The sequence below is a fragment of the Schistocerca gregaria genome, chromosome 1 (genome assembly GCF_023897955.1).
Source record: "Schistocerca gregaria isolate iqSchGreg1 chromosome 1, iqSchGreg1.2, whole genome shotgun sequence".
Classification (NCBI taxonomy): Eukaryota; Metazoa; Arthropoda; class Insecta; order Orthoptera; family Acrididae; genus Schistocerca; species Schistocerca gregaria.
The window spans coordinates 1,159,319,437-1,159,342,694 of NC_064920.1; the positions used below are offsets into that span (position 1 = coordinate 1,159,319,437).

General features: G+C 38.4%; 1 protein-coding gene across 3 annotated transcripts in view; it reads left to right on the plus strand.

Annotated features, from left to right (window-relative positions):
• LOC126284072 (serine/arginine repetitive matrix protein 2) overlaps nucleotides 1-5,100 on the plus strand; it is a 1,302,087-nt gene extending 1,296,987 nt beyond the window's left edge. For all 3 annotated transcript variants that reach the window (XM_049982713.1, XM_049982705.1, XM_049982723.1), the window contains one exon: nucleotides 3,167-5,100. In XM_049982713.1, the coding sequence (XP_049838670.1) occupies nucleotides 3,167-3,489 (323 nt within the window). In that variant the 3' untranslated portion in view covers nucleotides 3,490-5,100. The remainder of the gene's footprint in view (nucleotides 1-3,166) is intronic.
• The last annotated feature ends 18,158 nt before the right edge of the window (nucleotides 5,101-23,258 follow it).

Consider the following 23,258-nt stretch of genomic DNA (forward strand, 5'->3'; position numbering starts at 1 on the left):
CCCTAATCACTGCTACATGACTCGGTTATATCGTTCTTAATTGGCTCTGATTGCACACAGGCCTCTTCAATCTCTCTATGAAATATTCCCTTGGGGCCTTCCCTCGACATTTGATCGCCTTAATGTCTATCTCTCGAAATTGTACTCGAGATTCTTCCATTACGTACGCTGGAAAGTTTCCTACTTTTCAGTTGACCTCGACCCTCGGGGCCGTTGGCCAGGTGTCAGGTGTACTAGTTGCTAGCATGTCTGACCAGTCTCGAAGAAGCAAACGGTGTCCAGCCGCTTTGGGAAGCGTTATCCTGTTTGGCTTTCCTCTGTGGCGCGCACAGGCCGTCTTGCACACACTCGGTAATTCGAAGCTTTCGCCAATTGTTTGGGTGATTATTTTGACATTCAGTTCTTCGCGTCATTCCATTGTTTAATCAACAATAAATATTAGGATGTAATGTGTAAATCAGTTGAAAAAATGAGTTTAAAGCCGTGCAAATGTTCGACTCTCGTACGACCTTCTTCCTGATTGAGAAGAAAATGTGACATATGATTATTTCGTAGCTTAAGTGAAAAGCAGAAAAATAAGCAAAGCCATGTCCATCTGTGAATCCAGAAGAGATAGTCATCAATGGAGACGTTGCGCTTAAGCAATCTTAGAAAGAAAGTACACAATGTATTTTCCACTTTGGTCTCAATACAAAACCCGCTTGAGCAAGCGCGCTGTAGGTCACCAAAGCAGAAAAAGATTACGGATTTTTTTTAACCGGATACGTTACCCTTCTGTAAAATGTTTTTTGATAAGTCAAACTTTTGTTAAATCGACCTCTCAGTTATTCCAACTTTTTCTTAGGTCCCGTCTGTTGCTAGATCAACATTCGGCATATGCTGCCTAACTCTTTAAACCTCACTTTCTCCTCAAAATATGTACTGGTAAAGGACCTCTTTAGCAGATCTTCTATAGAAAAAGTTTTCATGCTAGATTTACTCATTTTAACGCAATCTAGCCTATAGACTTTTGATTTAAGAGGATAGTAATCGAACCGAATATATTATTTTTATGTATTTAAACTGAACTGTAATTTTTAAATTCAATAATTAACAGTTTAACATTGAGAGGAATAAAATAAATAAAAAATGTTAGTGCCAGCAGAAGTCGAACCAAGTCCGCAAACTACGTCTATGCTTTGCAGCACTCGATCACAGTTGAAACAGGACAACCGAGTAAAAATCCCTCGTACTCTGTGCTTGCACAATACACTACACGCAGTTTCGAAGAAAAAATACTGACCTGGTGGTGTGAGCAACGTACCACTGAAGCGATGACGTCACATCAGAGCAAGAGTAGTAGAAAACAGGCAACTGCGTCGCTTCTCTGAGTTGACTGTCATTTTAGCACTCGACACTGGTATCTATTTCTCGCAGAGGGAGTGCTACAAAACACGTCTTCGTCCGTTTCATTAGCATACTAGTGCGCATTCGAAGGGAAATGGCAATTTTAATGCGATTTCTTGCTCGAATTCGAAGTGAAATTGCATAATGTTAATGCGATATTTACAGTGTGCTGTAGCACATGACAGCCGGCATAAAATGGTTCAAATGGCTCTGAGCAGTATGGGACTTAACATCTTAGGTCATCAGTCCCCTAGAACTTAGAACTACTTAAACCTAACTAACCTAAGGACATCATACACATCGATGCCCGATGAAGGATTCTAAACTGCGACCGTAGCAGTCGCGTGGTTCCGGACTGAAGCGCCTAGAACCGCTCGGCCGCCACGGCCGGCGATAGCCGGCACACTCAGTCGTGATCTGCAGGTTCTGCGACTTTTTTCTGTTACGTGTACTCGCTGCCAGAACACCAACCTAACTGTGTATTGCTGGTCCCGCTGCTATTTTTCGGCAGTGCCACCCACGTCGACCTCTTTTGCTTTTTTCCCTGAGCACGCACTGTTATTCCGTGAAGCAGAAATAATCCAAGCGTTTTCCAGGTATGGTAGATGTGATTGCCCCCCCTCCCCAATTCACCTACAGAATTTAATAATGTATTACTACGACTATGCAGTACACCGAACAATTAAATTTTGGTTTTGCAATTTTAAATGCCAGAAGTTTGGTAACAAATGAAATAAAACACGAACCCTGGCGGTTTAACTGCACATTAATTCCTAACAATTGTCTATCGTGTACAATGTGTTAACTGTAAGACGGCAGAGTTGTGAGGGGAGTGCGGGGAGAGGAGGAAGCAAGCATTGGCTGGCGCGGGGGGGGGGGGGGACAAGGCATGCCTACCAGTTGCAGTGCTGGCACTACAAATTGCGCTCCATGCTTACACGAAAGCAGACGAAAGGCTTGGAAGTAAAACTCGCTTTAAATGTTGTTCGTAAACGTAACTGAAATCGTCATGTAAATTAATATATATATGTTTGTCTACTAGGGGCTCACAAACCATTGGGAAATATACTGTAATATGAATGTGTTTCGAACTAATACAGTAACCAGTGGTGTTTCCATACAAAGCAATACGGTAGCAAGGAAAAATGAAATATAAGGTAATTCGGACGAGATAGGGGGCTGCTTCAAAAAATATCTGAAATACTCACCTTTCTTGCCAGGCGTTTGTGGTGATACGCCAGGATGATTATTGGAAAACTGTTTGAATCTTCCAATGCTATGCGTGCTTTGTCCTGTGTATGTAGCAGCTCTCACTGAAGATTTGTAAATGGGGTGAAGCAATTTTTTCTGCTCTCTTTCCCTTTCGCAGCATTCCATCACACGCAGTATAATTTTGCGAGCATCACTACGTAATACTGGTTTTCTTCTAACCGTAGGCCTACCGCTAGGGGTTGTTGGCGACTCCCGAGATGGGCCAGCAACTGCCTCCTCACTCATTTTGATAATGTTTAGCACAACTGCACAATAAAAACACGCAGAACAGTACAGCACAAAACAATAACGAAGCAGACGACAATGGCCTTGTACAACACAGTCGGCTACGTAATGTTGGCAGCAGTCGAAACTGCGTGCCTACCGAAGCCTCCCGACGTTTACCCACTTCTACCGATTCAGGACTAGGGAGAGGTCTGCCACCTAAAAGTTTACAGCCTGTAGGCGATGCTCACACTTGCTAAGGCTGCACTTACCGGTCCCTTTACCTGTATCTGTCACATTACAGACAAGCGGACACCGCTGGTGAACGGTTCCGGCACCACGACCACGGTAGAGCGGCGGCGGGGCAGCGGCAGTGAGGACTACTCGGAGACGGTGCGCATTACGTCGACCGTGGATGACCCAGTGAGGCCCAGTGTCATCAACACCGTGCAGAGCTTCACCAAGAAGACGGTGCCGCTGAGAGGCGGGCTCTCCACCGAGACCATAGAGTCCAGTGAGACGACGACCGTCACCAAGAGCCGGTACACCCCATCGCCGAGGCTGCTGGATGGGCCCTCGTCATCACACAACGGGGGCGTCGTCATTGAGGTGCGGCCCAGGAAGTGAACTGGAGCCTCGACTGCTGCGAGCCATCCGTAGACTCGCGGAAAGAAAAACTCTCTACTTCTTGAGAACCCTCCCTCTTCCCTGAAGTAGATCTCTCAGGTCGTAAGATGCTGTTCCTGCTTGTAAGGCAGGAAGTCAGTTGCTGAGATGACCCTGAAATGATGCTTCTTGTATGCATTCTTTGTCACCATAAGCATCTTTCCTACATAGCCGAGCTGATTATGATTCACACCACCCACTATTGCATTAAACCACTGATGTATTTCTCTAAATTTGTGCATGTTTGATCCCCCGTGGAACTATCAACAACTGAATGTGTACTGAGTGCCACATACATAGATCGAAGCTGCTATTATTATATACTCACGAGTTTTCCTGCTCATGTCATATGCAGAGTTTTATCTGCATTCTGAAGTGCCTATAGTAATAGACAAATATCAGTGCCCCTTTGTTGAAGAAAGATATTTTTAAAATCTATATTTGCTAAACTGTGCCTCAAAATAACACTCAGCAATGAATAACATTGTACTGAAATAACGCTGTAAATTACACCAACTGACATTAAAAAGTGAGAAAGCTCTGATGCTAAAGTACGGTTTATTTTTAACATTATGTGGCACTGCTATAGCATGAAGCTCGATTATGTATTTAAAGACAGTTCAGATGTTGTACTCTGAAATGTTCCTTACTTCCGTTTTTATCTGAAATTCAACACTGTACATTGTTTCTATAGAGCACCTCAGCAAAATTACATATAAACATACTCATCTCAAAGTCCCACTAATATTTTTTTAGCTGTAAGACTTCACTAGACAATACATAGTCATCTCCTGATCATCAGTGCAAGGAAATCATCAGTTACATTAATTACCAAAGCTATGAAAGAAATGTTTCATATCTGCAGAAGAACAATTCATCTCATATTAAAGTGTGAGAAAAGTACTTTTTACACTCATTCAGCACTTTCAGTGCAAAATAGGTTACAAGTGTAACAGCTCCAACAGGTTGATTAACATGTGTCTTTAGAAAGATGATCTGTACAACATTCAATATTCATACAATAAATGACCTGTTGTAAAGCATCTGTGTCACATTTTTGTGAATTCAGTATCCAGTCAAAGTGCCAACATATAAAATTATGTTTTATTTTGTTGTTTAATTAATGTAATTACTGGTAAAAATCACATACAGTAGTTATAATATTGGTGCTAAAATATGATGTCCATATAATATAGATATCATTTGTGGTTTTATACCCTATAGTGTGATTTATGTAACAAATTAAAGTGATAAAAATATTATACATTAACCAGTTAAAGAAAAATAATATAGTTGAGAGAAATGCTAGCATATTAAAGGCATGTGCTGCAAATGTATTCAGGGCATATGAATTTAGAATTTAACAGTACTGAAGATTAAGTTAGGTTTAAAACTAATTTTGACAATTAATAGATGTACAATATAAATACAGCACATCGAGTAATTTGATCAAAACTCTGCTTAAGTGTGGGCTGTATGTGTAACACATTATTTTCATATATATAAAATACTGCATATTTTTGTTTTTTGTATCAAAAACATTAAAATTTTTCAATAAATATATTAATACTACTTTTGATGTTTTTACAATTGTTTTTCCATGCCATCTTAGCTTACCTATTTCTATAATTTCTGAAACTGCTCTGTCTAAATAATTAAACATCTCAAATGTGACATCAGTTTAGTTTTTATATTACCAGTGCTTCATTGCAGATAAAATCTATAGCAAAAACCTTCAAAGTGCTCTGCAGATATTACATCAAACACAATTTTGCTACATAATTAAGTCATAAAGACACACATATGCCATATATATATATATAACAGGGTGGAGAAAAATTGACACAAAATTTTAACCCTGTATAGCTGATGCCAGTAGGAACCAAAATTACTAATGTTGTGTAGATTGACAACGCACCATATTTAAACTACAGAAACTTGGTGTCACTTGCTCCAATTGGTCATGGAATTGCCCTGTTGCCAGATGCTCTGGACAATGCATGACCGCAAATGTTTTGCCTGCTGGAGATCAGGATGTATCCAAGGCAGCCTGCACGCTTGATGAACCGACGATCATAGCGCTGCCTGTCACCAAATGAATAGCAACAGAGCCACCCAACGGCCAATTGGAGCATGTGGCGTCAGGTTTCCATAGTTTGAAAATGGTGCCTTGTCAATGTACACAACATTAGTAATTTTGGTTCCTACTGGCATCAGCTATCCAGGGTTAAAATTTCGTGACACAATTTTTCTCCACCCTGTATATATAATAAACAACCAAGGCTTGGATGGTATATAAGAAACATAGTTTTCCCATTCAGCAGTAAACAAAAACACCCTGAAGTAGGTCACTTGCAACAGTGGCCAAAATGTTGGTATTTTTACATGTTGGTAATAGGATTACAAAGCCAGAAAAATTTCATTAACTGTGGCAATGGCTGTGGAAGCTTACATTTATATTTAATCAGATGATCTGTTACGCAAAACTGCTTCAGTGGAAATACTGATGAACATTTACTCTGTCGTATTGTATACAACATAATTTTGTATCATTAAGGGAAAATGCATTTTTAAAAAAGAATTATATTTTACTGGCATGTATCCAGCATGTAAACAGGTTGTACTGATGACCAATACTGACATTTAAGCAACTACAGATACTATTTCAGCGTTGTTTTGCCAACGTTTAGCGCTTACCACCAAATTCTGCAGACCTGACATTTTAACGTGTCCTGGACAGAGAAGTCACAGGCACATATGTTACAAGCAAATAACTGGTGTATTAGTGTCCTACTGACCTGCTACCACATCATTTTACAATAAAGTTTCATTAAATTAAAATGTGCCATTGAATACATTAAAACACACATTAAATTAAGATATGAAGACAATTCCTTGTACAAGAATCCACACAGGAATTATAAACTGAGGCACATTAAGATTATGTAATTAGGTTGCTAAAAATCGAAGCAGAACTAAATACCAAGTGAAATTTCACAAGTGGTGTACAGCAGCAGTCTGATAACGTCCTGTACTACAGAGGAGGGTATAAAGTGTAAGTTTTATTATTAACAAGAAAATTGAAAATAGAAATATTAATATAATAAACTCATAATATTAAGAATTATTTCATAAATACATATTCTTTGAAAATTACACAATACTTCTCGAAAATACATTCAGTTGAAGAAGTTGATCTATATAAAAGGTTACTGAAATTATAAAAATAGCAGATAAATCACATAACAGGATAATAAACAATGTTGTGAAGTTCAGAAACGATGCCCATAAAGCGAAATTTCTGATATCACAAAAATTAGAAGAGATGTATGAACGAAATGCACACAAATGTACAACATATGTAATTGAAATACATAAATCAAGAAAGATAACACATAAAGTGAATATGACAATGAAGGATAGTAAAGTAAAAACAGGCACAACGTTAGAATGAGTAAACATGAGACAAAATAGCTATCAAACAGCTGTTAGGACTCATTCCTATGACAGCTTTAACGTATGGTGTTGACATTACGATGTATCAGAGTTCAATTAAAATTAGAACTGTCAAGGTGACAAAGTCTTGCTGTTCCTATACCTCCTATATCCTCTTTCGTTTGAAGCTGGCACAGTACCTACAGTAGAATATGTTTGGCTTCCCTCTGACAACTATGCCTCCATCCTTGCTACCCTCCCTGTTTTCCTTTCCCTGTTGCTTCATAACCTGAGTTGTGAGTAACTAAATCCACTTTCCCTTCTTCCCTTTCTTTCCCCTCTCTCCTCCCTGATGAAGGAACATTTATTCCGAAAGCTAGGAACTTAAATTTTCGGTTGTTTTTTGTGTTTCTATCGGCTGTACTGAGCTGAGGTAAGTACTGGCCAGCCCCTCTATCTCTTTGTTAGTAATTGTTTCACATCTTTATATGAGATTTTCCATTAATTAGTTAGATCACCTAGATTTCATAAATGAATATACATATTGTGAAGGTACTGTGAATATCCTGAGTTCCTTAAATAAATGTCTGCAAGGTGATCTAGGGTGGGCTCCAGCTATTATTCTAATTACACACTTTTGTGCAATGAATACTTTCTCTCTTAATGACGGAGTGCCCCAAAATATGATGCCACATGAAAGCAGCCAATGAAAATAGGCATAGTAGGCAATTTACTGATATGTTTATCACCAAAATTTGCAGTAACCCTAATAGCATAAGTAGCTGAACCTACCCGTTTCAGAAGATCATCGATGTGTTTCTTTTCTCATCAATGAACACACACAGAAATTATGAGTATTCTGCCTTGGCAACAGACTTCTGTTCATAGTCTATATTTATCAATGGCGTTTTACCATTTACTGTACTACATTGTATAAACTGTGTTTTCTCAAAATTTATTTGCAGAGAACCACTTAATAATTTTCTGAAAGACATTATTTGCAATTTCCTCAGCTGATTCTTGCTTCTTGGGTGTGATTGCTATACTTGTATCATCAGAAAAAAGAACTAGCTTTGCAGCTTCATGAATGTAGAGTGGCAAGTCGTTAATATACATTCCTGGAAATTGAAATAAGAACACCGTGAATTCATTGTCCCAGGAAGGGGAAACTTTATTGACACACTCCTGGGGTCAGATACATCACATGATCACACTGACAGCACCACAGGCACATAGACAAACGCAACAGAACATGCACAATGTCGGCACTAGTACAGTGTATATCCACCAATCGCAGCAATGCAGGCTGCTATTCTCCCATGGAGACGATCGTAGAGATGCTGGATGTAGTCCTGTGGAACGGCTTGCCATGCCATTTCCACCTGGCGCCTCAGTTGGACCAGCGTTCGTGCTGGACGTGCAGACCGCGTGAGACGACGCTTCATCCACTCCCAAACATGCTCAATGGGGGACAGATTAGGAGATCTTGCTGGCCAGGGTAGTTCACTTACACCTTCTAGAGCACGTTGGGTGGCACGGGATACATGCGGACGTGCATTGTCCTGTTGGAACAGCAAGTTCCCTTGCCGGTCTAGGAATGGTAGAACGATGGATTCGATGACGGTTTGGATGTACCGTGCACTATTCAGTGTCCCCTCGACGATCACCAGAGGTGTACAGCCAGTGTAGGAGATCGCTCCCCACACCATGATGCCGGGTGTTGGCCCTGTGTTCCTCGGTCGTATGCAGTCCTGATTGTGGCGCTCACCTGCACAGAGCCAAACACGCATACGACCATCATTGGCACCAAGGCAGAAGCGGCTCTCATCGCTGAAGACGACGCGTCTCCATTCGTCTCTCCATTCACGCCTGTCGCGACACCACTGGAGGCGGGCTGCACGATGTTGGGGCGTGAGCGGAAGACGGCCTAACGGTGTGCGGGACCGTAGCCCAGCTTCATGGAGACGGTTGTGAATGGTCCTCGCCGATACCCCAGGAGCAACAGTGTCCCTAATTTGCTGGGAAGTGGCGGTGCGGTCCCCTACGGCACTGCGTAGGATCCTACGGTCTTGGCGTGCATCCGTGCGTCGCTGCGGTCCGGTCCCAGGGCGACGGGCACGTGCACCTTCCGCCCACCACTTTCGACTACATCGATGTACTGTGGAGACCTCACGCCCCACGTGTTGAGCAATTCGGCGGTACGTCCACCCGCCCTCCCGCATGCCCACTATACGCCCTCACTCAAAGTCCGTCAACTGCACATACGGTTCACGTCCTCGCTGTCGCGGCAAGCTACCAGTGTTAAAGACTGCGATGGAGCTCCGTATGCCACGGCAAACTGGCTGACACTGACGGCGGCGGTGCACAAATGCTGAGCAGCTAGCGCCATTCGACGGCCAACACCGCAGTTCCTGGTGTGTCCGCTGTGCCGTGCGTGTGATCATTGCTTGTACAGCCCTCTTGCAGTGTCCGGAGCAAGTATGGTGGGTCTGACACACCGGTGTCAATGTGTTCTTTTTTCCATTTCCAGGAGTGTACATTAAAAGCAAAAAGGGACCTCAGACTGAACCCTGTGGAACACCATTCTCGATACCTTCCCAGTTAGAGGGCTGTGCTGGTTTTTGTAGATTATCTGTACTGGTAATTTCCACCTTCTGCATTCTTTCAGTTAAGTATGGATTAAACCATTTGCGCACTGTCCCACTCATATGACAATTGCTTACCTAGAAGAATTTCAAGATTCACACATTCAAAAGCCTATTAGAGATCACAGAATATCCAAAAAGGATGATGTTCGGTTATTCACTGCAGTTAATATTTGATCAGTGAAAGCATATATAGCATTTTCTGTTGAAAAGCCTTTCTGAAAACCAAACTGACATTTTGTTAGCACTTCATTTTTACAAATACGTGATGCTACTCTTGAAGAAATTACTTTTTCAAGAATTTTGGTTAAAGCTGTCACAAGTGAGATTGGGCGGTATTTGTTAGCATTAGGTCTATCCTCTTTTTTATGCAATGGTTTAACAATAGCATATTTCAGTTTATCTGGAAAAATACACTGTTTCAGTGAGCTAGTACGTATGTGGCTGAGAATCCTACTTATTTGTTGGGAGCAAGCTTTTAGTACTTTGTTGGAAATGCCATCAATTCTATGTGAGCTTTTATTTTTGAGTGAATTTATTCTTTTCCTAATTTCAGTAGGAGAGGTGGGTTGAACTTCAATTTTATCAAATTGCATAGGTACTGCCTCTTCCGTATACTGCCTTGCATTTTCTAATGAGTAGCTGGAATCTATTTTCTCTTAAAAGTGATTGTTAAAAATGTTTTCTACTTCTGACTTCTTGTTAACAAATTTTTCATTGTGTTTGATAGAAATACAGTCTTCCTGTGCTCTCAGTTGTCCTGTTTCTAATTTTATTATCAGATGTGCTAATCTCAGACATAATGCACATACTTCTGGACTTTTTAATACCTTTTCTTAATACATTGTAGTAGTTTTTATAATGTTTCACTGATTGTGGATCATTACTCCTCCTAGCTATAAGATACATTTCCCTTTTCTGTTTACAGGATATTTTTATCCCTTTAGTAAGCCATGTCTTTTTACATAGTTTCTGTCAGGTTGATTTCACTGTTTTCCTGGGGAAACTGTTTTAAATATGCTCACAAAGGTATCATGAAATAGGTTAAATTTTAAATTGGCATCATGTTTCCTGTACACCTCATCCCAGTCTAACTGTTGCAAGCATTCCCTAAAATTCTGAATTGTTGAATCGTTAATGGAATGCAGTATTTTGCAAGATCGTTTTGCATTACTGTATGGAACTATACGATGTACTGTAACTAGCTGTGCATCATGATCAGACTGACCATTCTTAACAGGAAATTTTTTATGTGATAAAATTTATCTTGGTCTATGAAAACATTACCTATCAGTGTGCTGCTTTCCTTTACCAGACGAGTAGGAAAATCAATAACTGATGTCATTATTGACAAAGGTATTTGGTTATGATAAGCACTGCATTCTTCTAGAAAAGTCGTATTGTTATCAAATTAACATGCATGTATCTAATGTAGTTCACTTGTAAGAAAGCTCCTACATCAAGTTACATTAGCCTGTGCAAGGAATTCAGTGATAAGCACCACATCTTTTTTATGGAGACAAACTGTAGTGGGCACTCTGTGGGATTTGATCATTGTCTCATTGCTGTTCTTTCTTGATATTAGCAAACTACTGTTTTATTGTAGTCAGTTGGCGGAATTACTTATTTGTGCATATGAAACAAATATTTTTGTCAAGACCTGTAGATGAGCATCAGTACACAAAATAGTAAATATTGTTTTTGCAAAAGTTTTTGCATATTACAACAAATTTTTTAGCTTAAAACCTTCATAAACCCCGCTAATCCATTTCATATACTGTGAGGTAAAGCTGTTCTCATATGGTTTGAAAACCATAGTGCTTTACTGGGCATGTCATATTTGAGATCATATGCACTTGCATTTTTCTGATCATCGAAGTGACTTGCCCAGTAATGCATTCAGCCAAACCACACCAAAAATTAGTATTTTTCACGTGCTCAAATTACTAACAGATTTAAAAGAATCAATAACCAAGAGAAGGGGTACTCTGAACTGAACCCCATACCTTTAATTTTATGATCTGACAACCAATTTTATGCAATGTACCAAAAATAAACAATAAATGAGGCAGACAGTTCTGAACAAGTTACTGATGTCATCTTAAAATAGGAAACAGCATAAATGACGTAAATCGAGAAGTTAGCATTCTTGCAAATTTCGCCCACTTATGATGTATGGAACAATGTTCTGCAGTAACTCCTCCCTTGGGTAAAAATTGTCCATTCTGCTGAACAAAGTAATTAATACTATGAGTGGACTTTGCACATATACATCATGCATCCACCTGCAAACCATCTGGGAAAGTTAACTGAAGCCAAACTGTTTGTTTATTCACTGATTAATTAGCTACCAATAGCTCATTTAAGAGCAGTTCTAAAAGCAAAAGTGGTCTGCAGAACTTTCTGATAAATGTAACTTGGGCACACAAAGGAGTAAAATACACACATTTTCACAGTCGTCCTCTGACATAAGAAGTCTTTTTAACTGCAGAAACAACTACTTTCAACTCTTCATATGTATCGAAGTGGAAATCTTGCTCAAAAATAAGTATTCAGTTATATGCAAGAATAAGAAGTTGCTGCCTTATGCAGAGTAAAGATTCAACTTTTTAAATGATGCTATGTATCAAAATTAAATTTTCAATAATGGTGGTATTAAAGGGACAAGTAATTTGGTGTAATGGTAACAATTCTATCATCATGACTAAATTCTTAATAAGCAAAACAATATACTGTCAAATAAGGTTAAAACCACTTAGAAAGAGAGTTTCGCAGAAGTGACAGATAATTATCTAAATACAAAAACCAAGATTGATGGTAAGCTGCAACTTTCCCTCACAATTACAGAGTGTCTTCTCAGAAGAAAATATGGCAAAGTGTTGATCATTTACATTATTTTGTTAAGTGTGTTTTTCTTTCCATTCCTCTCTCTCTCTCTGTCTGTCTGTCTGTCTCTCTCTCTCTCTCTCTCACACACACACACACACATCACACATTATAATTTTTTTCTCAATGAAACAAGGGATAAAATAAAACGCATAAATGTATTTCACCATAAATGTGAAGGTTTAGACATTAATAAAAATTGAATAAATAAATGTAACTTAAATATATAGTAGCTCCAGATTCTCTCCAGCCCAACAATCCTGTAGAATTATTTGTCCAGGAGTCATTCCCCATTGATAATTAATTGATAAATGGATCCTCTTCAGTAAGTCCACTTTACCACAATATTTCTGATTAAAATTTACATTATAACTCAACATAGCTTTCAAAACCAGTACTGAAAGAGTGTCCTTCTGATTTGTTCACACACCATTCATAAGAGAAAATTTCAGTGGGGGTATTAGTTCTATGTGAACAAAGAAGAAATTATATTTCAAAAGAAGTCTTATAAAACACTTTGTTCATATTGCAATGTGAAATAATTTCTAGCCTACTGGCACTAGGTGATGTTCCCTTCCATATTGCATTTTTGTAATATTTTCAGTGATATATATTTTTCAATATACACATTCTCATCATACAGACCAGTACATCTATTATAGTCTAATGAGCCATTTCATGAATGAAATATTCAGTCTTTTGTGTATCTTTCCACTGGGGTACTCCTGCCTTAATTGTTACCCAGTTGCAGTCACACAAACTCTCAATGGGTTCTAGACATTAGTTAAATATGAAGGTGTGCTTACATAATATACTGGACAAATTATTCAAATTTGCAGTCTCTGATGATGAAACCTCATTTTCCAATTTACCAAGAATTGATCTGCCAGCTCAAGTTACGAAAGTCTTCACCCTTGGAAAACAAATTAGCTTTGAAATGATTTAACATAGAAGTTACTTCAAAAACTGTAATTTTTTCATCCACTGTTCTTTGATCTGCAATGTGAAAAGTTCGTGGTTGCTTGAGAAGAAAGTACAGCTACGCTTTTGATGAAGGATTTTCAGGGATCTATTTGATAACAGATGAACGTATATATTTTGAGATTCAAAAAAGTTTTCAGAGGAACAAATGTAGTCAGACGAAGTTGAACCACAGGAAACAAAGCAAGCTACCAATTTTTTGCTATAGTGTAAGACGTTTATGTAGTCCTGGTTGATAAAATTACAAAATTCTATACGATTTTCGGATACTTATAGAAATAAGAATATATTTTAGACAATACCTTCAACTGTCGACGGGACCTTAAACATTAACCACCACCACCAATACCTTCAATTCAATAGGAAGGACATCATCAGCCATCTGGATAGAATTGCGGGTTACATGAACAGAAGAAAACACCCCAACGAAGTTATAACCTTAATTTCCTTTCTGTTTTGTGAAAACTCTGTTGACAACGATTCTAGATACACCTCCATAATTGCAGTTCATATTATCTGCAAAAAAACGAATTTTTTCTTTTACATTATTATTTTTCAGGGCATTAGAACTACTTATAACCTTGGGAGAGCCAGCCCTGGCAAAAATCTACCATCTGGTTAGCATTATATACAACGGGCGAAATACCCTCAGACTTCAAGAAGAATATAATAATTCCAATCCCAAAGAAAGATGATGTTGACAGATGTGAAAATTACTGGACTGTCATTTTAATAAATCACAGCTGTAAAATGAATTGTTTATAGACAAATGAAAAAACTGGTAGAAGCTGACCTCGGGGAAGATCAGTTTGGGTTTTGTAGAAATGGAACATGTGAGACATACTGACCCTACAACGTATCTCAGAAGATAGATTAAGGAAAAGAAAACCTACGTTTCTAGTATTTGTAGGCTTAGAGAAGACCTTTGACAAAGTTGACTGGAATATTTGGTTTCAAGTACTGAAGGTGGCAGGGGTAAAATACAGGGAGCGAAAGGCTATTTACAATTTGCACAGAAACCAGATGGCAGTTATATGAGTCGAGGGGCATGAAAGGGAAGCAGTGGTTCAGAAGGGAGTGAGATAGGGTTGTGGTCTGTCCCCAATGATATTCAATGTGTATATTGAGCAAGCAGTAAAGGAAACAAAAGAAAACATTCGGAGTAGGAATTAAAATCCATAGGGAAGGAATAAAAACTTTGAGGTTTGCCGGTGACATTGTAATTCTGTCAGAGACAGCAAAGGACCTGGAAGAGTAGTTGAACGGAATGGATAGGCTCTTGGAAAGAGGATATAAGACGAGCATCAACAAAAGCAAAACGAGGATAATGGAATGTAGTCAAATTAAATCAGCTGATGCTGAGGGAATTAGATTAAGAAATGGGACACTTAAAGTAGTAAATGAATTTCGCTGTTTGGGGAGCAAAATAACTGATGATGGTCGAAGTAGAGAGGATATAAAATGTAGACTGGCTATGGCAAGGAAAGCATTTCCGAAGAAGAGAAATTTGTTAACATCGAATATAGATTTAAATGTCAGGGAGTCGTTTCTGAAAGTATTTGTGTGGAGTGTAGCCATGTGTGGATATGAAACAAGAATGATAAATTGTTTGCACAAGGAGAGAATACAAGTTTTCGAATTGTTCTGCTACAGAAGAATGCTGAAGATTAGATGGGTAGACCAATTAACTAATGAGCAGGTATTGAATAGAATAGGGGAGAAGAGAAATTTGTGGCACAACTTTACTATAAAAAGGGATCGGCTGGTAGGACATGTTCTGAGGCATCAATTTAGTACTGGAGGGTAGCGTGGAGGGTAAAACAACGTAGAGGGAGGCCAAGAGATGAATACACTAAGCAGATTCAGAAGGATGTAAGTTGCAGTAGGTACTGGCAGATGAAGTAACTTGCACAGGATAGAATAGCATGGAGACGTCCATCAAACCAGCCTCTGGACTGAGGAACACAACAACAACATTATTTTTCAAAAATTCACTGAAAAATGTGACAATGATTTTTGAAGTTTCTCCAGGCAAAGATTTCAGGTCCAATATTTTACCATGTATCTCCTCAATTAAATATAACAAGTAGTGGAGAGATTTTATGTCGTTTAGGTTTAATGCATCTGTCATTATTGAAAAAAAATTAGTTTTGTGTAAGTCAGATCCTCATTGAGAAATGGCAAAAGGGGTTCAAACATTTAATATAAATGCCTTCGTATTGCTGCAGCAACAAGTAAATTTTGGTTTTGAAGCACAGTTGATAAGTTTAGCAGCAAATTTAATTCATGTGAAAGCCTGGCTGTGGTGGACAGTGTGGTAAATAAACCCTTCTTCAAGAGCTGTTAATCTCATATCTTATTCCCTTAAACTTTCACATTAAAAAAAGTAGTTAGTTAACTTGGTGCTAGAAGAAGCTTATACATTGTGATATATCTGATCAACCCCCATCCCCCTCTCATGGCTTATGCTGAAAGTAGATACATATTTATTGCAACAAATATCTAAGTGAGGAATCTTTTTCTTTTTTGTGTGTGGGTATTCCAACGGTGGTGTATTATCAATTTCAAGTATTTTAGAGCTCACAGTTCACAAAAGTTCATGATATTTTATTGTTTCACAAACGAGGAACACAGTACGGTCTTCTAGCAAAGTCACAACTGTAATGAATTTCTTTTGACTAACGCTCAAATATACGCATTTACAGTTTTCGTTACTATTGGTGGTATTCACATCAGATACAATTGATTACGATTTGTTAGTTGATAGCACAGACTATCACAGTTCAACCGTCCTCCACAACTGCAATTCTCTAAGTGAAATATACACGCAGTTTCAGGTGTGTATGTATTATGGACCCATAATATAGACAGCGCTTGGTATTGTCAGTCGTTATTATTTTTAAATTTTTCATTAAACTGATGCCAAACAGAACATTTTGAACTTTTGAGGAATCGTCCCTTGTGGGATACATTCAGAGGCGAGAATTGGAGTAGCAATCATTAAAACAAAGGCGTTTTTCGTTGCGACAGGATCTTCTCATGAAATTTCAATCACCAGCTTTCTCCTCTGATTGAGAAAACATTCTGTTGGCACCCACCTACAGAGGGAGAAATGACCATCACGATAAAATACGAAAAATCTGGGCTCGCACAGAAAAATATAACTGCTCGTTTTTCCCGCGCGCCTTTCAAGAGTGGAACGGTGGAGAGACAGCTTGAAGGTGTTTCATTGAACCCTCTGCCAGGCACTTAATTGTGAATAGCACAGTAATCACGTGTAAGTCGATGTAGAGGCCAATGGATGAAACTAAGGAGAAACTAGGACCTCTAGGAGTAGTTCAAATTGATGATAAGAAAATAGACATGCTGAGATTTGTTGATGATATTGCAGTGTTAAGTGGAGATGCAGAAAAATTAGAAAAGCTACTGGTTCAGACGGAAATCATCCTTAGCTCTTTCTATGATACGAAAATTAATAATGTCAAACAAAAAATTTAAGTAGGAGCAGATAAAACACAGCTGCCCAATTCTTACTTAACAATGAGCGACTGTTGACCACCGAATCCTTTGCCTACCTAGGAGTAAAAGTACATGTTATGGAAGGTCAAGAAAGGATACTGCAGGCCGCCTCAGAATGCTGAAGATTTCTTGGCTAGACAAGATATCAAACGAAGAGGTTTTCCACAGAATGGGGGAAGGAAGGTGATCGAATGCAGATGGGACACATAGGTCAGCTATCTGTTGAGACATGATAGTATCATTAAAAGTATCATTGAAGGGACAGTAGAAGGGGGAAAAACAAGAGGCAGACCAAGACTAGACTACATCAGTCTGCATCATGGATCATACCAGCTGCACCACCTACACCACTCTCAAGAGTAAGGCCGAAGACATAAAAACATGGAGAACTGTGCTAATCATCCTGTTGGGGAAGACCTAAGAAGAAAATGCCGATTAGTCACTGCCACAGAAGATACACATATTGGCGTCCATTTTGCCTTACAAAAAGACAGAACAGAGGGGAAAAAGGTCTGTCATCGTTAATACAGGACGTCTCATCACCTTAAAAAACACACTACTACACACTGAAAATTTCCTCTACACAGTAGGAGTTTTCAAGCAAGATGTGATTTCAGTTTGTGTTTGAAGTTAATTTTATTATGTTTGAAGTTAATTTTATTACCTATCAAATGATTTATAACTGTGGGTAAACGGTGAAAGGTTTTTATGGCAGATGAGAGGGCTCTTTCCCTGCCTGCTCTGACCATGCTAGAGCCACAAGAGTCGACTAGCTATGCAGGGAGATTTGCTCTTGAGCCAGAAAATATGTTTACACTGATGAGTTGATGGAGAAAGAGTCAACCACCTAATCCATGCCTCCTTGTCCTGTCGTGTGCTGTCAAGAACAGAGCGGCCTCATATTTTGCACGGCAACCTAATGCTGCAAATGTGCCTTTTCTTTCTCCCTAGGGAACACTCAATCAACCACTCTGTAGCCTTGCGGCACTGTGTCTTCCGAAGTTGTAGACGCCCACATTGCTGTCTGTAAGAGACCGAATCCATGTTATCGACCGCATGTCGCCGTCGATCAGCAAATTACCTTATATTCCAGGTCATTAGATAGGGTGCACATGTTGTGGACCCTACTGTAATACGTTCTAACTGTTTTTTGCTCTTGCATGAGCCGTCGTCAACTCTTTATCTCGGTAGAGACGATTTGACACCACAGGAACATACTACCTGAAGGAGAGTCCATATGCCATACAAAACAGCTGCCAGATAGTTGTACTGAAACCCATGCTGGCTGTCAAGAAGCAATGGAGGCAGACTGGCAAATGCTGCTACTGCCTATGACAGCTGTGGTCCAGGATGTACCTCCTGCCAAACAGTCTAAAGCACCTGATGAAACAGATGATGAAGACAATGGACCTTATATTGGTGTCATACTCATCGACACACTCGCCACTGGCTTACCACGCCCCCTGTACAAACACACCCAATGTATCACATCCACCTGATGGTCCAAGTGTAGTGAACCACACCCTAATGTGTAACCAAATGACACTGCATAGCCCTCTGTCTCTTGTTTGATGCTCTCAGACAAAAGAACTAGATTAGATTACACACTTGGTTGCAGCAGACATTGTATGAAGTCCTGTAAAGAACTTGTTTTGTAAGTTATGTATTAGTATTAAAACTCTATCTGTGACTCATTCATTGTTCATTTATCATAGATCACACTTACCAGTTTCATTTGACACCTCAAACACTAAATGTGCAGCACATTAAATCTTTTTGGATCAATATAAATTTTATTCATGGCTCATAATAACAACCTAAATATTTAAGTAATCTGTATGGGAGCTTATTATTTTGTGTTTTATATGTCCCTTGTTTATGCCCTGTGCTTGATATGTTTGTGTGTCTCACTTAATGAAAAATGATCTATATTTTCATGTCTAAACGAGTTATTTACATGTATCAATATGAATTACCATGTTCACATTTCTGACTACTAAAGTCTTTGAAGAACACTCGTAATTATTTGTATCACTGTAATTGTTAAGCATGTGTCTGTTCATGCATCTTTATGCTTCCTGTCTATACAATTTCTGATTAATGATACCATAATTTAGTATGAATGATACTTTTTACACATAATTGTCAAACAACAGCATCACACTCAAGAAATTCCTGAACTTACGTCGTTTCAGCCAAAGGAACTCGTGGAAAGTCATGGAAACATTACAGATCATTTCCCCAGGAGTTGGGAAGCGGTTGTGGCACATAACACTTGGGAACAACGGGGCAGTCCATTCGCCACCCAGAGGATTAAGTCCCTGGAAACGTGGGTGGTACTGCCTTTCTAGTGAGGATTGTAGGACTCACATGTCGCTCAAAGAAGGATGGGGTTTTAGGTGTTGTGGCATATGGCACTGTCCAGTGTCTGACTAGCCGATTTTGGATGTTAAGGGCTGGCTCGCCACCCAATAACATATGGAGAGACCGCACTATTCTTGAACAGGCTGGACTTACTGCTGTGGGAATGGGACCTGGTGGAGTTCTCGTCGTGTTTGCTTGGTGGGTTGAACATTCTGAATTGTATAAACAACTTTCTGATTCACATATCGCCTCTTGATGTCAGATGGGTATTTCTGCAACAAACTGTTAGAGGCGAGTGTGCGCTGATTGGCCCTCTACTTGATAGACTGCATGGTGGGAAATTGTTTAACATTGCATTTCAGTCCATTTTACAGCTGTAAACAACATTTTGACTGATTGGTGTTTGCTGTGGTACCACCACAAATGGGGGAAGTTAGGTGCCAGAGACTCTGAGATCGGCCGTCTTACAGGCCACTTCACATGCCAGTTAATTAAGGAGGTGAACATTCTGGGGTTCTTCACTAGGACATCGTGCTGATAATTTAGAATCTACAGATTCTGACTGGCACAGATCTTGTGCTGACCCACATCTCCACCTTCAATGAGACACCAGATTGATGAGCAAATTGTGGAGCTTACCATTTTATAAGTGTACACCGACCCCACAGTGACGTTAGATTTCAATTACAAAAATTGGTTCTTTTCAGTTTCCTTGAGACAACCAGCACTACATACCCAAATTAAAATTTGTGCGATTTTTTTCACATCATTGAGGGAATACATAGCTCGAATTCACTATCCTTTCCAGCGCTTGATACCTGTGCTGATTAACTGTTTATCATGTTAGATTTATCCTGTCAATCTGTTGGTTTTATTGTGTATGAAATTTAGTAATATATCACCAGTTAATTTTGATTTTAATTTCATTTAAAGTAGATAGTATTAACTTCATTACATTTTTATTATCAGTTTTTTTAAATATAGTTTTTAATTGATTGTATAGCTGTTCTCCACTTTACGATCTCTTGGTAGAACCACATTTCAGGTAATATATTTCCATTGTGTTAAGTGTGTCAACTTTTGATTTGAAGAGGTGTACCAGAGTCAAGATAGCCTCTGACTCCGGTAACAAATTCTAAGTTCATACACGTGGGGTATTGGAAAGTAATAACTCTGTATAAAAAATATGATTCCCAGGACATGTCAGATTACAACCCTGTAGCCCTGTCATTGATCTTTTCAAATATTAGTAAACGTCTTTTTTTACTTCACCTAACAAATTTGTTTCATGTATCTGTGGTGTCTGTTCTTTCAGATGTATTTGAAAGAGCAGGCACCACACATATATAAATATATTTAGCTTGATGGCCATTAAGATCATTTCAGTGCAGATGCACCCTTTATACCAAACTCTTGGGGAACTCTAGTGTGATGTGGCGAGAAATGGGTATGGTTGACAAGGAGTGCTATGTAAGTAGTGTGTAACAAGATGAGAATTTGGGTTAATCAGAAAGCGTCCTTGGGTATATGTAGCAATTAAGGCGACTGCTTGTATAAAGCAGGAAATCTGGGTTTGAGTCCCAGCCCAGCATATTTTTTCACTTGTCACTACTGAATTTAGAAGTGTCCAATAAATAAAAAGTAATATTATTTATTTTATGGATACCGTTTTATGAGTAGCTCTGGTTGAAATAAGAACGAAATAGCCTTGAATGGTGTATTTTGTTATGTCTCAATCGATAGTTCTAATCTTAATGAATACACATGACATTTTGATCGGTGTATACATTATACCTCGTAATCATGAATAGGTGCATACATTAACAATAGTGCCAGAACCAGCATGATGAATAATGACTGTAAATCATAATCTTAATCTAGTTGGTGAATCTGGAAATAAATCAGCTTTGATTTATTGTTACCAACTACTTCCATGTGATTCTGGACAAGTGAAATTCACATAAAAGTAAATGGCACCAAAGGTAACATTCATAGGCAATACCGCAATGTTCCTTTATAGTTGCACAAAGTTGTGCAAATGTTCTAGTTGCACAATGATCTGTTGTAACTTTAAAAAAGAACTTTAGCCTGACAAAGTTTGTAGACACAATCAGATAGAAATAGTATTACCAACTGCTGCAAATGTGCAAATGTTCTACATGCACAATGATCTGTTCTAACTTTAGAAAAGAATTTTAACCTAGGAAAGTTTGTAGATACAATCAGATAGAAATAGTATTACCAACTGATCAAAGATGAAATAGAAATATATTTATTATAACAAAGCTGACTAAAATGATAACAAATTGTGTATTTGTTGAAATGATTAATTGAAGAATATAACCATGAACAAATATAAGAAAGGACAGGAAGAGAAGACGTTTAAAGCTATACTGGAAAATGATCATACAGAATAACAGAGATGAAAAATTACTACATTAAAATTTGACTCACAAAGCTTGGAAAATCGAACCGAGGATCTGATTGTGCAACTATCAAAATTATCAACAAACATCTGCAGGCTTGATGAATTCCTCTGAATTCATATCAGCTTCAGTAAATATGAAAAATCAATATAATTTAATTCGTCAATGATATGCAGATCTATTATTCTGGAAATATCTGCATGTGATGTAGCTGATAGCATTTCCAACAAAGGCCTTTTCGTATAGGTATTTCTTTAATTCAAGACTTGCTTACAGAAAATGCAACTAAGTCAGTAATAATGTCACATACTACAATGACAGATAGTCAAATAATTATTCTTAAAACCATGAAAAGTGTGTTCTATAAACCATAAATGACAGTGATTGCTGCAATTATGTTGTCGTAAATAATCCTTTAAATTCACAAAATTTCGACAAAAATTTTTTATTCAGGGCCATTGCTTTTTCTTGTGTACATTAATGATCTCTCATCAGTTACACTGCCAGAAGCAGAGTTCGTTTTGTTTGCAGATGACACAAGTATTGCAATAAATAGTATGTCGAGTGTAGTTCTAGAAAGATCTGCTAATGATATTTTCATGGATATTAATAAATGGTTTAAAGCCAACTCACTGACATTAAACGTCGAAAAGACTCACTATATGCAATTCAGAACCTGTAAGAGGTTCCCACCCAGCATATCCATAAAGTACGAAGAAGAGCAGATAGAAGAGGTTGACAGTCTTAAATTCCTGGGATTACAACTTGATAATAAATTCAGTTGGGAGGAGCACACCACAGAACTGCAGAAACGCCTTAACAAATCTGTATTTGCAATTCGAGTGTTAGCAGACATAGGCGACATAAAAGTGAAAAAGCTTGCATACTTTGCCTACTTTCATTCCATAATGTCATATGGTATAATATTTTGGGGTAACTCTTCAAGTCAAACAAAAGGTTTCAGAGTCCAAAAGCGTGTAATACGTATTATTTGTAGAGTAAACTCATGGACGTCTTGTAGAAACCTCTTCAAAGAACTGGGTATACTAACTTCTGCCTCTCAGTATATTTACTCCTTAATGAAATTTGTCCTAAATAATATATCTCTTTTTCCAACAAGCAGCTCAGTTCATACATACAAAACCGGGAACAAAAATGATCTGCACAATTACTTAAAAGCACTTACTTTAGTTCAAAAAGGGGTCCACTACTCAGGAACACTTATCTTCAATAATTTGCCAGCAAACATAAAAAATTTAGTTACAAATAGAGATCAGTTTAAAAGGAGCCTGAAAGACTTACTAGTAGCCATCTCCTTCTACTCTATTGACGAATTTTTTTAATAGAAACAAATGATGTGTTGTATATGTTTATACTATTAGTATTGTTATTTCAGCTTAAAAAAATAAATAAAAAAAGGTGATATGTTCCACATCCATGAGGATCTCCTCAACACGGATCTATGGAACGAAAA